The 24,378-nt window shown below is 34.3% G+C and overlaps 1 protein-coding gene and 2 non-coding genes across 4 annotated transcripts in view; 2 read left to right on the top strand and 1 right to left on the bottom strand.

The window, feature by feature from the left end:
* The window catches only part of LOC106100281 (adenylate cyclase type 2-like), a 98,161-nt gene extending 83,587 nt beyond the window's left edge, over positions 1 to 14,574 (top strand). For both annotated transcript variants that reach the window (XM_013279092.1, XM_013279093.1), the window contains exons 10-24: positions 493 to 691; positions 794 to 955; positions 3,309 to 3,436; positions 4,259 to 4,476; positions 5,129 to 5,264; positions 6,343 to 6,426; positions 6,620 to 6,733; positions 7,303 to 7,469; positions 9,322 to 9,493; positions 9,814 to 9,879; positions 10,841 to 10,990; positions 11,501 to 11,602; positions 12,130 to 12,247; positions 13,552 to 13,696; positions 14,360 to 14,574. In XM_013279092.1, coding sequence (XP_013134546.1) covers positions 493 to 691; positions 794 to 955; positions 3,309 to 3,436; positions 4,259 to 4,476; positions 5,129 to 5,264; positions 6,343 to 6,426; positions 6,620 to 6,733; positions 7,303 to 7,469; positions 9,322 to 9,493; positions 9,814 to 9,879; positions 10,841 to 10,990; positions 11,501 to 11,602; positions 12,130 to 12,247; positions 13,552 to 13,696; positions 14,360 to 14,474 — 2,076 coding nt within the window. In that variant the 3' untranslated portion in view covers positions 14,475 to 14,574. The remainder of the gene's footprint in view (positions 1 to 492; positions 692 to 793; positions 956 to 3,308; positions 3,437 to 4,258; positions 4,477 to 5,128; positions 5,265 to 6,342; positions 6,427 to 6,619; positions 6,734 to 7,302; positions 7,470 to 9,321; positions 9,494 to 9,813; positions 9,880 to 10,840; positions 10,991 to 11,500; positions 11,603 to 12,129; positions 12,248 to 13,551; positions 13,697 to 14,359) is intronic.
* On the bottom strand, positions 5,778 to 5,850 carry Trnar-ccu. Its single transcript has one exon. It is a non-coding gene; the product is annotated as a tRNA-Arg (tRNA).
* An 8,228-nt stretch (positions 14,575 to 22,802) lies between the features above and the next one.
* On the top strand, positions 22,803 to 22,875 carry Trnar-ccu. Its single transcript has one exon. It is a non-coding gene; the product is annotated as a tRNA-Arg (tRNA).
* The last annotated feature ends 1,503 nt before the right edge of the window (positions 22,876 to 24,378 follow it).

Raw genomic sequence — 24,378 nt, forward strand, 5'->3', positions numbered from 1 at the left:
TTTACCATAATTACATTAAACTTTAGTTTTATTAACATTTGTGGTACATATTAATCTTGGCAAACTGAAATTATCTGAATTCAGGATATCACCTTTTTCATATTTTGGGTTTGAGTGAATTGAGGTTTTACAATTTAAATTTTATGTATTACAATATTTACCCCTTTCTTTAATCTTTCAATTTTATGAAACGGTCAACATAATAAAGGTTGAATTCTGAAACCACAACGCTATTTATTATCAGTTCCAATTTCCCGATGTAATAACCAAGTAATCTTACTCTTTGATTGGGCTTATTAACGATGAAAATTATAATTCCCAAGAAAATTTAGCAGGATACCAACCACTATTCATTTGACTTATTCTATAAAAAACACTAGATTCGTTAATTCTAAAACAAAACGATTTAACTTTAATTCTATGACACTTTAGGGAAAATAAACGTATCGAATTTCATCTCAATATGAGTTTTTATTGTTCATCGTCTTCCAGAAACCATCAGGTGTAGCAGAGAACGGACGTCTGTCTGTGTGCACAGTAGACCGTAAGGCGAGCGTCGTCTCCTCCTTATACCAGGACGTGTCACCGACCAAGCCGCGGGACAACATCAGTCCTGCTCCCTCGCAGCACAGCTTTGTGGAACAGGAGCCCACTAAAGTGCTCAGATCTGAGTCTCTACGATATCCTGGAGGTAAGAATAGCAAACTTATTTGAACCTTATTAAGGTCTGCAATTTTTTTAACCGACTTCAAAAAGGAGTAGGTTGTCAATTCGTCTGTATTTTTTTTTTCAGAAATCAGTCGTAGAGCATCAGTTAAAGTAGAAGGACCTCGCACTGTTGCTTTTGAAAATAACACTACAGGAGAAGGACTCGGCAATGGTGTTACAATCAGCACTAAACCGAAGAGTCGAAGTGGATCCATTATTGGTGCCATCAGTCCTATCATGGGCACAGGTAAGATAAAAACACGCAATATGTAAACATTATTTCGAATTCATGACGTTATGTTTCTTTCTAGGTTTTGATTACTTTTATAAAGATTCATTTTAGCAATATCTATAGAAAATTCTTAGTACGTTACTTTAATTATTCTCTAAAAAGAGGAAGGGAAGTGCATTTGACATTTCTTTATCAAAAGGATTTTTCACTTGGAGTCTTCAACCAATAATTACTAACATAATTAGATCTTAAAAGCTCGACATGGGAAGTCTAAGTAAACAACTCAAGTATACAAAACTTATAAGATTTTAAGTACAATTATCGATATTTAATTATGAATAAATTTATTTACAATTATCAAGACTAAAATTAAGCAATTAACTTGTCTATACCAGAGAAGTCTAGACAAGGCTATTTGTTGTTTATTTTCAATTTAGTTAATAAAGCTACTTTGAAATAGATTGAAGAATATTTTAATATTTATTGAAATAATTTATTGTTTAGAAAGCGTGATTGATTTGCACCAAGATGTGGAAGCAGCGCGACCAACGCTATTCTTTAGGATGATAAGTACAATGTCGATGGAATCTCCCAGTTAGTTTTTAACACAAATTAGTTTGCTCCCCTGTTGTAAATAATGTGTTTAAATCGATTTGTATGTAAACAAAATTCAAACATACAGACAAAACTAAATACAAGATATAACAATACAATTATGGCAAATACATTTTATAAATAAACTTTTGTCATAGCCTGTGTTCTTACAGACTATGTTCTATATCTGTGCTAAATTTCATTGAGATCTGTTTTTCATATATACATTTTTAATATTAGTATGTTTGTCCATAATTCCACTTTTTAGCACAGATAACACATTTATTCATGAAGTCCTGTCTATTTATATAAATTGCACCAAAACTACACAGGTTGTTTCTGTTATTGTTTCGTGTGAATTTTACATATGACTAATTTAGTGTCAGCATGAAATGTTATGCACAAAACACCATTTCGCACTTTTGATGTGTGACGTCATTTTAGTAATAAAAAAACTGACATTCCTTACTCCTTATAATTACAAAAAACGCAAAGTCAATCAAAGTATAATACCTACGCATAATTTAATAAAATAATGTCTTTTTGACCGACATCCCAAAAGAAGGAGGTACTCAATTCGTCTGTTTTTTTTAATTTTTTTTAAGTCATATGGTCGTCATATAAAAAAATTTGTACAATCTTAATTACTCGAAATAATATCAGTAGAAAACGCACGCGACATTCTCTTGTTAAATTTAATTAACATTATAATTAAAGGTAACCTTGATGTTTTCTGATAATAGGACAATGGTATACTTTATTAACATTATTTTTACAACGTAATTACTTTTGTCACTAAATGCCTTTGAAATGCGTCAACCACATTTTTATTGTAACACATAATATGTTTCCTTATATTAGAATCGTAATAGGAAAATCATTCAAGAATTACGACTTAGGGCCTTTCGTGAAACGAATATACCTTCGAACGCCGGCAACGCATCTAATAGTTTCTCTAGTATTGCGGTTGTCCATTGCCATCGATTATGCCATCACTAAAACATAAAGGCATATAATAGATAATTTTTGTCCACATTTTAATATATCATCACCATCACCACCAGCTCACTATACGTCCCCACCGAGGGGCTCGGAGCCTACCCTAATACGGGGTGACTAGGCCATAGTCAACCACGTTGGCCAAGTGTTGGTTGACTTCACACATATCTTGGAATTTCTTCGCCGATATGAGCAGGCATCACGATGTTTTCCTTCACCGTAAGAACGTCGGGTAAATTATGTACATATGAAAAATCGAAAATCACATTGGTACATGGCGGGATTCGAACCCAAGACCTGTAGATTACAAGTCAAGTGCTTAAACCACTGAGCCACCGACGCCCTACATTTTAATACACGAAGACGTATTCATGATACTGTACAACTATTTGGATTATAAAACAAAAACAGAGTAACGAACAATTGTGGCATGCCTTGTTTACGTTAATCAAACATCTTGTACGTCATTGTATTTCAAGCATCTACTTTTTTTCTATTGTCTATGATATAATTGGTTGATGTTAACAGAGCGATGTTATGCGACGAGATGATAGGGATATAAACCAGAAAGAAAAGAATAAATGTAGATGGCTACAAAGGAAGAGGAAGACCGAAGAAAGTATGGATGGATTGTGTGTAAGAGGATATGCTTAAAGAAGGAGTGGATTCAGATATGATGGCTGATAGAGATGTATGCAGCACATACTGTGCCGACCCTAATAAGGGATAAGGGCAAGTTGATAATGTCTAAAGAAATTATAATTTTTCATTGCAGCGACTCCCGGCGTGCCTTCCCGATCCCGTCCTTCCAGCAAGATGACTAAATACGTGGAATGTTGGGGCGCTGATAAGCCTTTTGCGAATATAACGGATTCAACACTAGCTAAAAACATCGGTATATCGGTAAATGTTTTTTTTTGTTTTCTTATAATTAATGTTAAATTTTAAGTCTAGACTAAACGAACGAATATTGTGGAAGTCTAATATTTATAATTCCTTAAGAATTTTAATATCTATACTATTATATTAAAGCGTAAACACACACTTCTTTGTTGGTAAATATTTTGGATAACAACTGTAATGTGGGAATGAGAACTTAAGTTGCTGCCAACATCAAGGAAACAAGGTTGCAATGGATTGTCAGCGTCATGTCATGTCATTTTGACATTTGTAATTGATAATTTGACATGTAAACAATAAAATAAAATTTTCATAATTTTGTGTGGATGAAGTCGCATGGGAACAGCTAGTTATATCGTGAATATGACAGTTTAGCTGGATTTTTGTTAGATTTTATAGCTTAAACTAATAAAAGGATCTCGATAAAATTTGTCATAAGCATAGAGAACTAGCTTTCGCCCGCGACTCTGCGTGGAATTAAAAATAACAAAAGTAAATAGCCTATGTGTTCTTCCAGACTATCCTTTAAAAATTTATATTATGCCAAATTTCATCGAAATCCGTTAAGCTACAAACTCTAACAAACATCCATACATCTAAACTTTCGCATTTATATTAGTAAGATAGTCTTGAAGACATAGGGTACTTTTTAAATCCCCGAATACGCAGTGCTAGTACTTTATTTATTTATTTATAAGTACACCAACAGATAAGTTATAGACCAGTTATAGGTATACATTGTTAGAGAAAAAAAATTACGGTTAGGTTACAGAAAATGTGTAAGAAACAAGATAAGTGTTTTGAAACGTAGCAATGGCATTGCAGAGCCTCGCTATGATAGAACAGAACCTGCTGCCGCAGCGCACGTGCTGCGAGTGCGGCGGCAGCGCCGAGGGCATGAGCAGGGCCACGCTGTGGTTCTCGCGCGGGGACCAGGAGCGCCAGTACAGGGACCAGGCCGACGACCACTTCAAGTACAACGTGGCGTGCGCCACTGCGCTCTTTGTGCTGCTGGCACTTATACAACTGCTCACCGTGCCTAAGTAAGTAGATACGTGCAACATAGAAGATCTTAGGGCCTGTCCCACCACTGATAGAGGTAATAGCTTAAAAATGACTTCACACATAAGGAAAAAAATCCCGATATCTCGTATTTTACACGTTCGATTGTTATTAGATAATTTGCAGTTTGGTGGGACAGACCCTTAATAATATTGATGCGAAAGTTCAAGTGTTTCTTAGAATTTGTAGCCTAAACTGTTGGAGGGATCTCGATGGTTTGTATAGATGTTGAGATTCGCGGCCAAAAGCTAGTAATATTCAGATGGACGTTTGTTAGAGTTTTGAGGCTAAATGGTTGGACGGATTTCGATGAAATCAGGGTAGATGTAAAGAATCGTTTGGAAGAACACGTACTTTTGTTTTATTTTTCTTCGCGAAGGCACAAAGCAAAAGCTATTTCTAAATAAATCTGAAACAGACTGCATTTCGGAATAAGAGTGCAAATTTTTTTTTTCTTCTTATGTGCCGTTAAATTACAATTCTCTTCTCATTATTTTTGTTAAAAGTGTAACAATTAGTTATGAGGTTTTCAGATATTTTTATAACATTAAAAGAAACCATAGAAATTAAAAGACCATCTGTTATGTTTCTGCAATAATTCTGCTAATTTTATAATGTATTTGTATTTTCCAGGAGTATAGTAATGTACGCGGCGTTCGGCCCCACTCTGCTGACCCTTATTGTGTTCGTCTACTTGTCGTGGTGCGATGGACGCTTCGCCTTCTCCGACGTCCCTGATGATTACGACAACTGCTATAAACCTGGACAGGTGAATATTTCTCATTAGTATTTTTTATAGATACAACAAAAATAACATTACATATTTCAACCTTCCTAATATAATAAAATATTTTTAACTAGCTGTTGCTCGCAACTTTGCCCATGTGAAATTAAAAAATATGCTACTCACAGATAAATTACTTTTCTAACGGTTATAGGAATTTTAAAATCTGCCCAGTAGTTTTTGGCTATTTAATACATACAAAAATACAAATAATTCCTCTTTATAATATGGATACCACTGTTTTATGTGAATACTAGATTTGCCTGCAACTTTGTCTCCGTGGAATTAAAAAAAAGAAATAGTGAGAATTCTTTGTGTTCTTTCAGATTATCTTCTACATCTACACCAAATTTCATTAAAATTTGTTCAGCTGTTTAGGCTACAAACAAACATCCATCCATATATCTAAATTTTCGCTTCTTTGATAGTAGTAATAGTAAAAAAAAATACAAAAATATTAGAATAGTAATATATAATATAGAATAAAAAGAATTGTCATACCCCTGGTGGGACTCGAACCCACAATCCCCGGCTTAGGAGGCCGATGCCTTATCCATTAGGCCACAGGGGCTTATGCTTCATATTCTGAATACATTTTGCTCCTTTGGCCTTATTTAACGTATTAAAAAAATTGATTGTGAACGAATTATTGCCCGCGACTTAGCCCGCGTGGTATTAGAAAACATACGAACTATATAAATTACAAAAAGCTACGTATCCCAGGAACCGGACATTTCTCGGGGATGAATCTTATCCCATGTGTACTCCAGACTTTGTTTTATATCTGTGCCAAATTTCAATAAGATATGTTGAACCGTTGCAGAATGATCGAGTAAACATTAAAAAACTAAATTAATGAATCCCACGGGAACCGTAACTATTCCCGGGATAAAAAGTAGACTATGTGTTCTTCCAGACTATGCTCTAAACCTGTGCTAAATTTCATGGAGATCCGTTCAGCCGTTTAGGCTACACACGCTAACAAACATCCATCCATCGTAACTTTTGCATTTATAATATTAGTAAGATTTATTTCTATAAAATATGATTTTTATAATTTCAGGTTGTGGCTCACAATTGCTACATCAGATTCACAATGTTTCTGGTGACTGTACTTTTGATTAGTTCCTGTGCTGTTATTAACCTGGTAAGTATTTAAAAAAATACTATAAAACAACTAAACAAGCTGTTGCTCCCGAATTCGGCCACGAGGAATTTAAAAATAATAACATATACATTTCTAATGGTCCTTTTAAAATTGGCTGTGTAGTTTTTACGCGAAAAAATACGAATATTTCCTCTTTACAATATTAATATAGATGAATCATTATAAATTGCAGTTCCAAACATTCCTGGTGCAAGAATTTCCAGAAGAAGTATGGAGTACAAGTAACAGCACCAATTCAGAAAACATCACTGGAGTTCCTCTGTTCGTGGACGTCGATTCAGCTCCGGTGAGGATATTGAGTTTTTTACTAAAATACCAACTTATGGCAAAATATTCGGCGATGTACAGTCGCGGAAACACGCGGTGGTCATTTAGGGAAAATTGCCTTGTTCATAAAATAAAAAACTTTTTATTTGTCAAGAAATCTCTAATAAATTCTTAACTTTATTAATTCTTAATATTTTATTAAGATACATTTGACATTTATCACTGCCTAGCTGTTCCCATGCGACTTTATCCGCATAGAATTATAAATATTTCATTTTATTGTTTACATCTGTCAAATTGTCAATAGCAAATGTCAAACTGACATGACATGACATGACAAACCATGACAACCTTGCTTCTTACTTACTTATGGTCTCTTTCCCACATTGGGGAATACAAAATATTTACCCCTAAGTTAAACGGCGTGAAAATATGTAGCATAAAGCGTGACGCAAGTGTAGGGCTTTTTATTAAAAAAAGAGTTATTCGAAAATATGCTGTAATTGCTGACATCTTAGGCAACAAAGAAGTGTGTTTACGCTTTATTATATTAGTATAGATTTATATTTGCTCGTATGTTATTTCCAGAGTTTCATCTACAGCTCGGTGCTGACGCTGGCTTCAATATCAGTGTTCCTGCGCGCGGGTTTCCTCCTCAAGCTGCTCCTCATGATCCTCACTCTCGTCTGCCACATCTCACTCTTCGCCTCCGCTGAACTCTTCAGCCAGTACCAGAAAGGAGAGATAGATACAGAGTAAGTCAAAATCTATGCTTAATATTATAAATATGTAAAATTTCAATCTCTGTATATATTGAAATATCTCTAAAACTGGAGGCTTTCAATAATTCAGTTACAATTAAGGGTGAGTTGCATCAAATCGCCGGTTATCGTAAAAGTTATAATAGGGTTACAAGTGCAAAAACATATTCTCACAGAGGTTTTATGTGTTTTTCGTTTTTACAATGGAAACATTTAAACCTGAATGTCACTAAAGTGTCAAGTTGGTGTCAAGAATGACATTTACGTAAATTAAAATGTTTGGAAATTCATGTTTCGCCGTATATATTTATGTATCATACGCATGGTATTTTATAGTGACATAAACTTTTTGCCCACGGAGATGGAGAAAATGGCACTCTTGAGAAAATAAACTAGTTTGGGCCATTATTGAAACTGTATTTACTTTACTACTCAAATATGTAGCGCCAAAAATGAAGCAATAAAATTATACAAATATAAATGCATCTTATTTATTTTCCATATTATATGCATATTATAAATTCCTGTCAATGCATATTATAAATTGTCCTTTTATGGAGTACATTTTTTTAAATAAGAGAAAAGGGACAAGCGCTGTTGCTAAGGCCTTAGACACTCGAAATTTGTCCAAACTGAATGTTTGGCCAAATTTCGAGTTCCATCTTGGAAATCCATTATTTCCGAGCACGCAAGACTTTATTCTTCTGGATTACGTATAGGATAATAGTAGAGATTTCCTTTATCCATTACTTTTTCCATTACTTTTTCCATTATTTGTACTTTTGAAGATAAGAGCTTGTGACAGTTGACACTACCGAACTGACAGTAACCGTAACGCTAACTATAACCGCCCAAAATCGGGCGGTTATGATTAGTGTCAAATATGACGTCATTTTGACCAGCGCAAAACTGGTGTAGCGAATATCATGAACATCCGCAGACGTAACCATCGCGAATGTGCTGGTTAAGGTTTATAGTTAGTTAATGTAACTCTCCCTTAGTAAATTTTAAGGTTATTCCAAATATTACCGTTACAGATAATTTTAACTTTAACGGTAACCGACGATATGGTGCAACTCACCCTAAAAACTATATTATCAGCGAGTAACAAAGGCAATAACGTAAACGCACCTATTACCGACCTATTTAGAAAACTACTATTTACCTGCAATGTATTAAAGTTACACAAGTGGTTGTTTTGGAAAAAATATAGATGCATTTATATTGCAAATATTAATCTCTTGATTTCGTCTGTAACTCATCGATTTTAAGAATAATTATTAAATTCGTCCGTGGACTCCGTCTGTAGTACATATTCCGTACTGTGGCGTCATTGACCACGTAAGTGCTCTCGTTTCTTTGTTAGAATATTATATCATCGAGCATTTTAATGTAACTTTTAGTTCTTTTCATGCATATTTATTACTTTTAGGAACACAAATATTAATATATTTTCATGAGATACTGCTTTATATTGCTTAAAATTCGAAATTAAAAATAGGCGGTAATAGGAACAAAAATTAATGGGTATAATAATGGGTAATTCAAAAGAAGAGACTATACTAATCCAGTTCCTTAGTATGTTAACTTGTATTTGAGCTATTAACGCCATATGTTTAAAAGCACGAGAGGCCGTTAAAATAACTACTTTTTATTATGTCACGCGGACGAAGTCGCGAGCTACAGCTAGTTTATTCAAAACAAGTTAATTGAGATATTGATAGCATCTCAAAGCCATAAAAAACATTTGTATCTGATCAAATAGTGAGTAAATTTGATACTTCTGTTTTCGATTTCGATGGTATCTTTAAAGAAATTTTTGAATAGTAATAGCAACGTGGTCCAGGTTCTCGATGCTGCCGTACTCCGCGAAGGCGGGGCTGGTGCTGGTGTTCCTGGCGGCGCTGCTGCACATCCTCGACCGCCAGATCGAGTTCACCTCGCGGACTGACTTCCTCTGGAAGGACAAGCTCAAGGTGGAGCAGGAGGAGGTCGAGACTATGAGAGGAATTAATAAGGTATAGTCTATCATATATCATATCATATCTTACTAGTACTATAAATGCGAAAGTTTAGATGTATGGATGGATGGATGGATGTTTGTTAGAGTTTGTAGCCTAAATGGCTGAACGGATCTCCATGAAATTTGGTATAGGTGTAAACGATAGTCTCGAAGAACACATAGGATACTCACTTTTGTTTTTTTAATTCCATACGAAGTCGCGGGCAACAGCTAGTACTAATATAATAAAGGTCCTTTAAGTTGACATTTTAATTGTGGTCTTAGAATTAATTTCTAAATCGATGGTTTTTAAGTATATAAAATGATTCTTTTCAGATTTTACTAGAGAACATTCTGCCGGCGCACGTTGCTGAACATTTCCTCACTTCGGTTGCATCAGAGGTAAGCCGCATATTCCCCTTAAAATAAAGGGGAAAATTTACAAAACCGTCGTAAGACCTGTCATGATGTATGGATCTGAATGTTGGGCAGTGAAAGGGACGGATGAAAGAATACATGTAGCGGAAATGCGAATGTTAAGATGGATGTGTGGGGTAACACGATTGGATAAGATACGAAATGTTATATTAGAGGAAGTTTGAGAGTAGTCCCAGTGGTTGAGAAAATAAGGAGTAAAAGGTTAGAGTATGAGCATTATGAGAAGGGATGAATCGCATGTAACAAGACGGACGTTAGTAATAAATGTGGAGGGGTACATCGGTAGAGGTAGACCTAGAAAGAGATGGATGGATTGCGTGAAAGGTGACATGATCAAGAAGGGAGTGATGACTGAGATGACGTATGATAGAGTGCTTTGGAGGACGAAAACCTACGGGAGTAAGATAAGGCAAGGGAGATGATGATGATGATGATGGTAGCATCAGAGGTAAGGAAATTTGATAAACTTCGTTGTATTCTTGATTTCTTCTTCATTGATGAAAAATTTAAAAATAGCACAGTACAGTTGAGGAAACTAACGATGTTTTCCCTAAAACCTAAACATTTTAAACATTTTGAAACGAGACGCGATTCATCCTCGAACACCGCAGATTTCCGCAATTGTACATACGCCGCAAAATATCTTGAAATACATGTTTCCTTCGACACAATTACTATGTTGTTTTTAAGTAACATTTGTTTTTTTTTTGAGTTGAGAAAACGACCACATGAGTCCGCCAAAATAGCGAAACGACCCATAGACATCCGCAAATATAGATAGAGCCTTACCTAAAAGACGGAGGAGACGCACATAAAGAGGATATTTACCCTTCATATTTATCTCCTCCGTCAAATCTTTTTCTTCCCATCCTTTCCTCTTAAGAAAAGGGTGGATAGTAATAGGGACTAAAATTGTGTTCTACAGGAAGATTTATACCACGAGCGGTATTCCAGCATCGCGGTCATGTTCGCCTCCATCCCTAATTACAAGGAGTTTTACGACGAGACCGATGTCAACAAACAAGGCCTTGAATGCCTTCGATTGCTTAACGAAATCATATGCGACTTTGATAAGGTTATAGTTCATTTTATTTACTAGCTTTTGCCCAAGACTCCATCTGTCCAAAATAAAAAAAAACAGAAGTAGCTGTGTTCTTTCAGACTACTTTCTATATGACAAATTTCATCGAAATCCGTTCAACAATTTAGGCTATAAACTCTAACAAACATTTAGACTTTCGCATTTATAATATTAGTAAGATTTATTTATATAAGACTAGCTTTCGCTCGCGACTCCGTCCGCGCGGAATTAATAAAAAATACAAGTATCCTATGTCTTCCAGACTATCCTCTACATCTATGCCAAATTTTATCGAAATCCGTTTAGCCGTTTAGACTACAAACTCTAACAAACATCCATCCATCTAAACATTCACATTTATAATATTAGTAAGATTAGTAAGATTGCCAAAAAACATGTTAATATATACAGTGGTTTAATTTTATTTAAAAATCAGATTTAAACGTATTTTATTTATATTCGTTAAATTTGACAAATTATATAAAGGAATTCTTTATATTTCAGTTGTTGTTAAAACCAAAATTCAGTTGCATCGAAAAGATTAAAACGATTGGCAGCACTTACATGATCGCTTCAGGTTTGAGACCTGGCAAAGAAGAACAATTGGTGAGTTTTTGAGTTATATACTAGCTGTGCTCGCGACTTCGTCCACTTAAAATTTCATAAACCATTTAACTACGTCTTAGTCTTTGACTTCAAAAATCAAACAAAAATATGGGACCCACCTTCAAGCATTTTTGAAAAAAAAACAAATATCAAAATCGGTAAAAAACAAATAAAAAAACAGACAAATTGAATACCTCCTTTTGGGAAGTCGGTCAAAAATATAGCCTTTTTTAATCAGCGATGACGTAGTTTTTTAACGGTGAAAGAATTATCAAAATAGGTCCAGTAGTTATTGAGTATTTCAAATTTCAATACATACAAAAATACAAATCTTTCTTCATATCAGTATACTAGCTGTTGCATGCGACTTTGTTCGCGTGAAATTAAAAATAAATAAAAAAAACTCATATATAAACAACCTAACAGTGATAGAATTTTAAAATCGACCCAGTACTTTTCGAGTTATTTCTTTATAGTTATTAGTAGATTGTACACTTTGTATGGTTTTATTTATATTACTTGAACAGGATGCGAACAGAAAGGAAGAGCACACGGTGGCAATCCTCGTGGAGTTCGCGATCGCTTTGATGACAATTCTAGACCAAATAAACAGGGAATCATTCCAGAGGTTCAAACTAAGGATAGGTGAGTGTTTACATTATTTTTTATATAAGGAGTAAGGTAGAGTCCGCTTTAACATCTTCGCACGAATAGGCCGACTCGCCCCCAGCAATACCACGACCACACAGAAAACAGGCGTGAAGTGGAAGCAATTCCGCGTACATTCTGATGAGTGTGGTGCCGGCCTAGTTTTAGTCCCTTTTCCTTTCCACCCTTTTCTTAAGAGGAAAGGATAGGAGGGAAAAGTGGATTTGACGGTGGAGGAGATGCATAGGAAGGGGAATTGTCCTCTTTATGTGCGTCTCCTCCTCTGTCAATTAGGGTAGGCAACGCATCTGCAATATCGGTTGTTTATGTGCAGCGGTCGCTTTCCATTTCGGTGGATTCAGGTGGCCGCTTGCTCGTTTGCCACCTCGTATTATAAAAAAAAAAGTTAATTGACGCAGGAGGCGCCTATAAAGAGGATATTTCTCCTTCTTATGCGTCTCCTCCAAAAATTTCCGTTTTCATCCTCTTATTAGAAAAAGAGTGAGAGGGAAAAGAGATTTAAAATTAGGTCTCCGGTGCACAAACTTATTTTTTTATTTATTATCTACTAGCTGTTGACGTGCGGCTTCATCCGCATGAAATTATAAAAAACTTTATTTTATTGCTTACATTTGTCAAATTCTCAATTGAAAATGTTAAATTACCGTTACCATTATAACCTTGCTTCTTTAATGTTGGCAGCTTGTAGTTTATGGTCTCACTTTCCCGCATTGGAGTTTTTTCCCAATTTACCCCTATGTTTAATAGCCTAAAGCCTGTTGTAAGTGAAGGGCTTTATATTAAAGAAGAAATTATTCGAAAAAATGCTGTGATTGCCTTCTACGCCTCGAAGTAGTATGTTTTTACGCTTTATTAGTATGCATATAGATATAGATATTTGAGAGTATCCCCAGTAGTAGAGAAGATAAGGAGTAAAAGGTTAGCATGGTATGAGAAGATAAGAAGTAAAATGTTAGCATGGTATGAGAAGATAAGGAGTAAAAGGTTAGCATGGTATGAAAAGATAAGGAGTAAAATGTTAGCAAGGTATGGGCATGTGAGGAGGGATGAATCGCATGTTACAAGGAGAACGTTAGTTATGAGTGTGGAGGTACCGGTAGAGGTAGACATAGGAAGAGATGGATTGCGTGAAAGGTGACATGATCAAGAAGGGAGTGATGACTGAGATGACGTATGATAGAGTTAAGGAGGACAAAAACCTGTTGCGTCGTCCCTATGGGAGTAGGATAAGGAAGATGATGGTGATGGTGATAGAGACAGATATAGTGATGTCCGCGCAGGGCTGAACCACGGGCCGGTGATCGCGGGCGTGGTGGGCGCGCAGAAGCCGCAGTACGACATCTGGGGCAACACCGTCAACGTCGCCTCGCGCATGGACTCCACCGGCCTCATGGGCAGGATACACCTCACTGACCACACCGCTAAGTAACACCTTACTTACTAACTTAGAGAAAAAAAAATATTTTTTTTTAGTTGTTAAATTCCTATGAGTTATCTTTACTAAGCAAAGATTTTCAAATACATATAGAGTAGGCATTTGATGCTCCATTTTAGACATTTTTCACATAATCTCACTAACAATGTCTATTGATTGTATTTAAATGAATTGCCAATAGATGTCATTAAATAATATATCTAACTGTAGCTCGCGACTTCGTCCTTATAAAATAAAAAGGAATAGTAAAAAAATAGCCTATGTTACTTACAAATAAATAACCTTTCTAATGGTGTAAGAATTGTTTAAATCGGCCCAGAGGTTTTTACGTGTATCGAATACATACGAAAATACAAACCTTTCGTCTTTATAATATTAATATAGATAAGAAGGAGCTTATTATAATTTTGTAAAATCTTTTATCACTATAAATACAAACGAGGTGACACTAACCTTGACAACTAATTTAGTACCTTTCAGAGAAATTACCACTGAAAAAAATTTCTTTACAGTCTAGTCTGTTATTTCTTATATGTCCTTGATGTTAAGCAACTTCTTCAATAAGCTTTTATTAAATTTTATTTTACCACATTTATGTTATTGATTTTATATGCAATATATCTTTTTTAACGTTTTAAAATCTACCTTTTTAGGGTACTGATGAACGTGGGATACACTTGCGAGTGCAGAGGTCCAACTTTCGTCAAAGGAAAAGGCACTTTAACGACATATTTCGTGAAGACGCCAAACTTTACTGGTGGGATATAATTTAATATAGATATCTAACTTAATAATTAAATTTAAACCTTATTCTAACCATATAAAGGTTATTTTCAGTGTTTCTCAATATACCTTAAGATTTTTTGTAATTTCTGTGAAATATTGCATATCTGATATTTTATAGGTTAGAATGGCCTATAAATTTACTAAAACTTTATTTATTGTAAAGTTAATATTATGTGGAAATTCAATTTCTTTGTATCTGTATAATTTCATTTATAATCCGGCTCGAAGGACCAAGAAATAGACAAATTATTTTATTAAACCTCTTCATTTTTTTTTATTTATAAACTTTTATTATAAACATATTTGTATGAGTGTTTTTATGCTTAAATTATTTTCAATATTTTATAGTTAATAGATCTAGGCCTAGTTAATTATTATAAATGTTATTTTTTTTTTGTAATGGTCAAAGACCTATTTAATTTTAGACATTATTTGAAAATTATGGAGTAAATTTAGACAATTTAGAGATATTTATTTCATATAATAAAAAGATTTGTAAATATATTTTAATATATAACTAAGACTTCAATTAATATAGTTTTATGTTCTTAATAATGTAAATATTAAATCATAATAAAAAACTCTAATGATATTTGTCATGTATTTCATAAAACATTTTTTCAATAATTTTAAAATTCAATTATCTACATAATATTATGCATTTAAATAGTCAAACGTATCTACATTTTATCAAAATATAGAAAAATAACCAATTTTATTGCTTTAGCAAATTAAAAAACTCATTATTATTGTAACAGTAACTAGAGTAATACATGTAAATATTTAGATTTAGTTAATTACTATGCAACCACTACAACATGACACTTGGAAGCTAATTTTTGACCGAATTTCCAAAAGAAGGCGGTACTCTATTCGTCTGTATGTTTTTTTATTTATTTTTTATGTGTGTTACGGCATAACTCCGCCGCTAGTGGACCGATGTTGATAATTCTTTTTTTATCCGAAAAAGTGGGTCCCTTTTAACTCACTTATTGTAGACTTTTAATTTATTATCTTTAATCAATTTATAGGTAATCCTAAAGAAATAAGTTAAAATGTCTATAGTTTGTTATATGCATATTTTTCTGGATTAAAAGTTGTAATAAAATATAATTGTACATAAATACATCAATTTTGTGTAGTATAGGATAGTATTGTTTAAATAATTTGGTCTAATAACTTAGAATGAAATATAATCCATATCGATAATTTGTTTCATTTCTTTAAGATTATTTCGAATTCAAAATCATAAATTAAATCGATTAATAAGTGCCCTGAATTATTTTTTTTAAGACTCGAGGGAAATTGTAATTTTGCATATCCCCTCAGACGTCCACCCACAATAACGGGCGGCGTTCAAATGAATTTGAATTTCGAATTTCGACTGAGATATAAAGCGGTTAATTGGTAATTGTTGGTTGCCAGTCCCGGCCACCTACGTATCCTTTGATTTATAGCCCGCACCGCCTTGGTATATGGATCATTGTTAATGTATGGAAAAATGGAAGTAATCATCTATTTGCAATAACAAGAGATAACTTTAAACAATTAGTTTACACAACTTTTAGAAAACAATTTTCTTTTCATTAAACTCAGTTTTGTTAATAAAGTGCGCCTGTGAAAAAATAATAGCAAAACTCTTTTTTTAACAAAGTTGCTACGTCCTTTTTGTTTACTGTTTCAAAAATAAAAAAAAATTTGAAAGTATAAAATCACGTACGAAATATGTAACAATTTCTAAGTTTCGTCCCTTCCCAGTCAAAATATAGATTAATTTACTTGGTCTAGTTAACGTGAGAACATTTACATTGATTGTAATTATAGTTCTGAAGATTATTAATTGTTCTACACATAATAATAGACTTTGTGTTAAACAATTAATATTGTTAATGACCGGGGCTGGGAAGTCATATTTCATTATTATTACTCACTTTGTTATGCACGCCAGTAATCGAAAGAGACAATGAAACACGAAAATAAGAAAAAAAAGAAGTAGAAAGGATATAACTGGACTGCAGGTTAAGTACAAGTACGTATTTAAAAAAAAAACTTCTTTCCATAAATAGAAATAAAACGTAGAGTTTAAATTTTTTCAAACTCTTTTTATGGTTATTAAATGTAAAATCAATTTATTAATACGTGTTTAAATAAGGTTAAGTGCAATGTAAACCTGACCGGAAGTCAAGGAACAATAATATCTCGGTTGAATTATTGCGCGCCAGTTATTCGGTTATGACGAATCGTCTCATATATTATTACTATAACAAAAGGCAAAGAATATGCGAATGATGTTTGCATGATACAGATGTGATATTTGGTACTACGTAAATGTGAAATTTAAATTTAAAATTAAATTTCTTATCCTAGACGCCCAAAGTTGCAGTTTTGTTGTTTGATTTAATTTAAAGAAAGAAAATGTATTGGAGTTTCTAAAAGGATCTTAGATTAAATCGCACATCAAATAAAGAAAAAAGAGTAAAATGAGTAAGGTACCACTATACTATAAATTGAACTACATCTGTTTGAAACTCTCAGAGACTGGATACGGTTAGGTATAACTTACAACATTTTCATTGTATACTCTTTGCATGCTACTGGGAGTCCTGGACAAGGGAGATAGTGCATCTAAGGCGGCGGTAATCCAAAGATTAATGTAACGCCTCCTCCCGGCTACTGGTGTTGCCTTAAGGGTCCATACAAAGTGCTGGAGTTATTCTATGAGCATTTAATATTATAATATATAGAGACAAAATTTAATAAAAATAAATTACTGCTGTCACAACTAGGTTTAAAGACGCGATTAAGACGCTTTTTAACTTTTCGGAAACGTTTAATACGTTAAATAATTATACCTTTTTTTTTTTTGGTAACGGGGGGGAAATCTTCGAAAGATACCCTGTCTTTTGTAAAAAAACAGGGTTATGTGAGATTTCTACACTCTAAAAACCCCCTCGATGGCCGCTCTCAGGTGCGAATTGAGGGTCCCGGGATCTCCAGTGGTACGCACCGGTACCCCCTGCACCGTGTTGCTTTCGTCGCTGCTTATTTTTGATAAGCTGGGCCCAACCTATCTACACCCAAACTGAGGCCAGCCCTTAATGCTCCCTTTAACCCAATTTCGATAAATAATTATACCTAGTTCTTAATAATGACTTAGTTAGCCATCAGCTTAAAACGTCATCAATGAAGGACTAGTCTACCCTGTGTTAGGATGCTCGTATGTACTCAGCAACGAGGGTTAAGTGTGGTTTTTAAACATACTTACATCTTTGACTCGAATGAAAATCAAGTTATAAAAAAAAAATCACAGATAACTAAAAAAATATTGCTACAAACAGTATAGTATTGCTTTAGGTATTATAATAGCCCCAGTTAAGTGTCCGTTTTGACATGGCCACCGTAATTCATACCAGCAATTCTACTAATTGGCGAGTAAGGTCTGTATTTACAGCATTGCTTTATGACTGCTCTAAATAAATATCTCGATTTGTATCTGCAATCTGCATACCGAGATATCAATCGATATTTACTATACTTTTAGGCGATCAGGTGTGTGATGTTTTCACGTACAAGTTTCCCATTCGATTCTGTTTAAACAGTTTAGTCGATTTTAGTTATCAATTTTGGATCTTATTTTTCACAGTTGGTAATTTGAGATAAAGTTTAAATTAAGTTATTAATTAATACAATTATCGAAAACTGTGATAATTTGCCGAGTTCTCGAATAATCATACTTCGTACTAATTTAAAAGCGAAAGTTTGGATCAATGAATGGATTGATAGGTGTTTGTTATTCTCCAAAACGGTATACAGAGTTTTGATGGAATTTGAAACAAATATAACCTCTAAAGTTTTGAAAAATCCTGCTTGCTTCCTGGCGTTAGATAAATACGACATAACAATGCAATTCTCTCCAAGTATATCAATAGAGTGGAGAAACATCCTTCGAGAGATTGTCAAGTAGAGTGGTCGCGACTCGCGACCCTCTGGAATGAGAAAACGATCTGGAGAAAGAGAAATGTCTATCAATAAACAACTCTTCGGTTGAAAGAATGTCAAAAAGTAATTATTTATAACGATAGATCAAAAATTTATATTGTTTTTAAACGCGGATGTGTTCTTGAGACGGTCCACAATAAAGCCGATGGTTTATGTGATGCGTTTATAAACAGCACATCGGTGACGGTCTTTATTGCGGCTGATTGTGACGTTGCCTTTAAATGAGACATAAAATTGATTTGTGCTTTTTAATGTCCATAACTTTGGAGGAGCCTATTTGTCGACTTATAACTTCCTTGAGGCAAGGTTCACGGGTGTATAATATACCTTTCTTAATAAACGAATACTTAATGGGTCGATCATTAGTGTAGTTTGACTAAGAATTATACGCGTATAGTTGGATCAATTAGTATTGGCTATTTCAGTTTACAGGGCTGGAATCACAGTCGCCTTACGCACTAAATAAAACATAGAAAAAAGGTGAAAAGACGGAATGACTAAACTTTAAACGCTTACAGAAAATTACCTAACATTAATAAATAGTACTTGTTTATTTTTGTACTATTAATATAAATCGTTTGTTAATAATAACATCTACGCTTCAAAGTTAAGAGTACCTACAGCCTTGGTTATCCCAACATAATTATTTATTAGCCGTGCGCAGTTTTGCCGATGACCCTTCTATTAAATCCGAACACTTCCCGCGCTATTCTACACCCTCAAACAGTGACATCAGCCATCGGCAAAGTAATGCTCACGAGTAACATAATAAAAATCAGACAAAACACAACATTGTAAATCGTATGTATACGTATAAAATTTTTGCAATCTCTTTACTTGGTCTGGAAACGGATGCACAAATAAATAAATCATCTCAAAGGTCGTATGCGTCATTTCGTTTTAATAAATGATCCCGTTTTATATGGAGCGGCCTAAAGGTGTACCCACACGGGAAAGTGTACCGAGTTAGCTTGATATTTGAGACATCGCTTCGAAGGAAACAGTTAACAAAATAATAAATTACCTTATACATCTTTTAAATATACTGAATGCAGAACTTTATATCTGTTTAGCTCATGTTGTTATTTGAAAAGGTTTAAAATCAATCGATTTAAATCTTAATTTGAGAATGTATCTGCGGTCAGATTAGTATAAAAAGTGCCTATAATCAAATTCTACTAATCATTATAAAAATGTTACTTAACCAAATGATAAATATTTCTAGGCAAGATTATACTAATATTATTAATGCAAAAGTTTATATGGATGGATGTTTGTTAGAGTTTGTAGCCTAAACGGCTACACATATTTCGATTAAATTTCGCATAGATATAGAGTATAGTCTGGAAGAACACATCAACTACTCACTTTTGTTTTCTTAATCCTACAAGGACGGAATCGCAGGCGAAAGCTAGTATTATCATAATTAGCAAGTATTACTTTAAACAGCGCTTTTAAAACAATCTGCGTAATTACAATTGAAAAACATAAAGTCACGTATAATAACAAATTTTCATCAACACTTTCTTCACAAAGCGAATGGCATTTCGAGTCCGATTCTGGAGGTGGCACATTAAAACGTTTCGAGTCACAATAAGCGTCGATTGTTTCAACGAAATATAGTCAGGTGAACGCGTTACTCTCCATTGAAATAAGGTTATTATCTCACGTGGAACCGTAACTGAATTTATCTGCGCGTACAGCAATAAAGTTGCCGCATTTTTTCTTGTTTCGTTCACTAAAATATTGGATGCAGTTTCGTAAATGTAGCGACGAAGACACATAGCTGTTGGATGTGGCTCTTCACACTAAAATTGTGTTAATAGGAAACCATAGCTAGTAAAATCTATGTATCTTGATGACTTTTTTCTAAATCGTATTATATTTTGTTTCTTGCATCCCGACAAACTTCGTCTTTTCTTTCAAATAAGCCAAAACCGTTTTTTCTAACGTTTACAACCTGCGTTCTCGTAGATATTGTCGTCTCGGTAATTTGGAACACCGCTAGATTTTTGATTTTACTTCAAGTTCTTCATTTTCGCATTTTAAAAATGTCCTATTTGTAAAAAAAAATAAAAATAATTGAAATCTTATCCAGTAGCGGTAGCATCGTTGTGGTTGCAGCGGGCGTGTGATCTCGTTCGGTGCACGGCCTCAACATAATGTTGCCGATATCGATCATATTTACGACGAGAATGCGCGTGCGCATCGAATGCGCCGCGAATTAATGCTTTTGTTGTCGCGGATAATTGGACTCTCTGCTAGATTAAGCCAACGCCGTAGAGGTTTCTCTAATTAGCTACTAACACTATTGGAAGATATCTGATTAAATTAAAAGTTAAGAAAATAAAGCTATCACCAGTTTATGGATTTCATTTCCAGCAAAAGATATACCTAGAATATTTTACAAATATAAGCAAACAGTGGATGAAGAAATCATCAATTTTTACAATCAAGCGGATTATCACGTATAAATATTGCCTTCTCTTGAAATGGTTTACTTGTATGATTCATTGGTCTTATTTCGAATTGAGATTTCTTATTTATGGTTAACAAAAGAAAGCTTAACATATATCGTCTTTAATACGACAGAGAAAAAGTATTCTAGCCCTTATACAGCTGTTTTTATTTTGACAATATGCAATAAATAAAAGTAAAATATACCATGGTCATGCATATAATGATATCTCGATGAAATTTGGCCCAGTTGTAGGTCATAGTCTGGAACACATACTAAGTAACTAAGTTTCGGTTGAGAAAGAGTCGAGGACAAAAACTATTAAAAAACAAAGACAATGTAAGTTAAACAGTAGTCAGGAAGACTAAAATATTTTTAGTCAAAGAATTTCTTCAACAAAAACATATTAATTACCGAAAGTTTAACCATAATTATGTCGAAGTAGTATAAAATTATGGTTCAAAGACATTGTACAAGAAAAGTTGAAATAAGGAATCGTTCATTTGAGGATGTCATAAAATAAAGAAAACAGGTCCCAATTTTGATCCCTGAGGTACTTCGGACAATTTTGCCCGTTACTGGTCTTGAAAAAGTTGACCGATTTATCAACTTCTGGGGCCATTTGGGCAGTAATAAAGTCCCGACATATCCAGATCGAGGGCTCATTAAATTTGATGAGCCGACATTTAACGAACGACGCACAGTATCTATCTGATGAAAGAATTCGGCTGCCGTTGAAAAGTTCGTGCTTCACAATTACAAGAGGTAATTATTTTTAACAACCTTGCAATCTATTCTTATATAGAGTTTGCTACAATGTAATTGAAAAATATTAAGTGTTAATTATTGTGTCTTATTAATAAGATAGTGTCTTAAAATAATAATAATTGTAAGAGGTTAAGAAAAGAAAATTTCTTTTTTGATTGCGATATTTTATCGAGTATCATACATTTTCGGAGTCCAGAAGCCAATTCAGGTGGAAGGGGGTTAGGTGCCCTTTTCCTTCCATGTTTGTGTTCTCGTTAGCTTACAGAAATAGTCCACACCTGGTTCCATACTGTTTTATTCTTCTCGAAAACCATGTAAGCTTTAATAAATTGTATAAATTGTATGTATGAATTATAAATTTCGTCTCGGTGATGTTTCGGTCGGACGAAATAAGGTTTTATGGCCGCAGCGACTTCCTTTTCATAATTTATATCAACGGCAATACATCAAGTGACCGCTTTATTTATAGGTCAGCTTCGCTTCGGAGCTGTTTATGTCATTTTTGTATAACGTTATTTATAAGCCTGTTACTAATTATTGCCTGTCGTTTCTCATCGATTACGCTCGTATGACCTTTGCTCGAAATTCACTTTTTTATGTCAAAGTAAGACCTTCGCTTGAGGAGCGTGAAACATTTATAAGGTCGCTATCTAGATGAACGGCGTGCGTGAAAACTTAACTCGTACGTTTATTGCTTTTAATTCGTTCATATAAATTACATGAATGATTACTTTCTGCAGACAGTAAAGTATTTTAATATTACATTGGACTGATATTGTCGTAATTATTTAAACTTTTTAACGTAATTTTCAAATAAAATACAGTAGAACCTTGATAAGTTAAAGTCCAAGGGAAACACAAAATATTATAAGTTATAGAGGTTTTAAGTTATCAAGGGTCTATGTTATAGAGGGTTTGGACTCTGATGGAAAGGGAACATATTATTTTTTGAAGTTATAGAGGTTTTTATGTTACCAAGTTTTGAGTTATCGACGTTCTACTGTTATACCTTTTAGTGTGTGTCTTATAAGTGTCTTTTTATTAATTTCGTAAGGAGTATTTTATTTTCCTATCATTTTTCAACCGCCCCTGTGGCCTAATGGATAAGGCATCGGCCTCCTAAGCCGGGGATTGTGGGTTCGAGTCCCACCAGGGGTAAATGTTATATAATATTTTTACCAAAAAAAACTTGTGGTTTTTAAGTAGTGATAAACTTTATTCCGATAAAATAACTTAAAATGAAGAGTTATTTTTTACTTTGTCTCTTAAACTCATGACATCAACTTAAACAATACAATTTTGTTTCAAATTTTACACAAGTTTCATAATTGATCTGTTTAAAGTTTTTAACCATAATCGAATATTTGACATTGATAAAAGTAATTTGAATAAAAATTTTGTTCCTATAATTATATTTGAATTTTGAAAGGCTTAATACCTATACAGGAACAAAGCTAAAACAAGGGCACATCAGAATTCTAATACATGTGGGAGCGGCGGAGATGGTATCTGGTGAATCGATAAGCATCGTCGAGCAGAGATTTGTCGACACACGTCACCTGCCAATCGAACACAACATGTGAACTGTTCAAATGATTCAGATTGTTCAACTAAAACTATTTAGACTGCTATTTTATACTACACTAGCTGTTGCTTACAACTTCGTCTGCGTAATATTTAATAAACAGTAATAATATAGCCTATTACTTACTGATAATGTAGCTTTTCAATGGTGCAAGAATTTGAAATCGGTCCAGCAAATTTTGTGTTATCTCGGTATATACAAAATCCAAATATCTAAATCTTTACTCTTTATAGACTAGCTTTTGCCCGCAACGTCATCCGCGCTGAAAGAAAAAGCCTAGAATAAAGCCTAAAAGTGGCCTGAGTTCTTCCAGAGTATGCTCATCTGTGCCAGGTCCGTAAAACTGTGTTAGAACCTTCTAATAAACATTAATATTTCCTTCCAAACTTTCGTATTTATAATATTAAAATACTATTTGTTACTTCCGACTTATGATAAAATAATGTTTACCCATCTGTTATTTCGACATTAAAATTACAACACTCGCCTAATTTTTCTAATTGTGTACTTTTTCCTCATACATTAGGCTGTACCGTAGAGCCGGCTGGGTCGCGGAAGAAAGCAGAAGCGTTCCCGTGACCCAGCCACTGGCGAGCAGAAGGAACATCGCTGGGTTTTTAGTGGGTATTCCGGCCATCTTCCGTCTCTCGGCCGGCGAGTCCCACATACCCCCCCTGGTAAACGGGGGGATGCGTAAATGCATTTTCCCAGCGAGAAAAAAAAAAAGGCTGTACCGTAGAGGTTACTCGCTAAATATTTTGTCCTTAAGAATTACAAACTCAGTGCTTGTGCGCGCACACCTTTGACTAAACTATCGCAAAACTGTTTAGTTTCGCTTTGATTCCTATGAGATTATTTGGAGGTGCACAACTACTCGAGTCATCATCACCAGCTCTCTATACGTCCCCACCGAGGGGCTCGGAGCCTACCCTAATACGGGGTGACTAGGCCATAGTCAACCACGCTGGCCCACTGTGGGTTGGTTGACTTCACACATATCTTTGAATTTCTTCTCCGATATGTGCAGGCATCACGATGTTTTCCTTCACCGTAAGAACGTCGGGTAAATTTCGAAA

Source organism: Papilio polytes, unplaced genomic scaffold (genome assembly GCF_000836215.1).
Source record: "Papilio polytes unplaced genomic scaffold, Ppol_1.0 DF824058.1, whole genome shotgun sequence".
NCBI classification, from domain to species: domain Eukaryota; kingdom Metazoa; phylum Arthropoda; class Insecta; order Lepidoptera; family Papilionidae; genus Papilio; species Papilio polytes.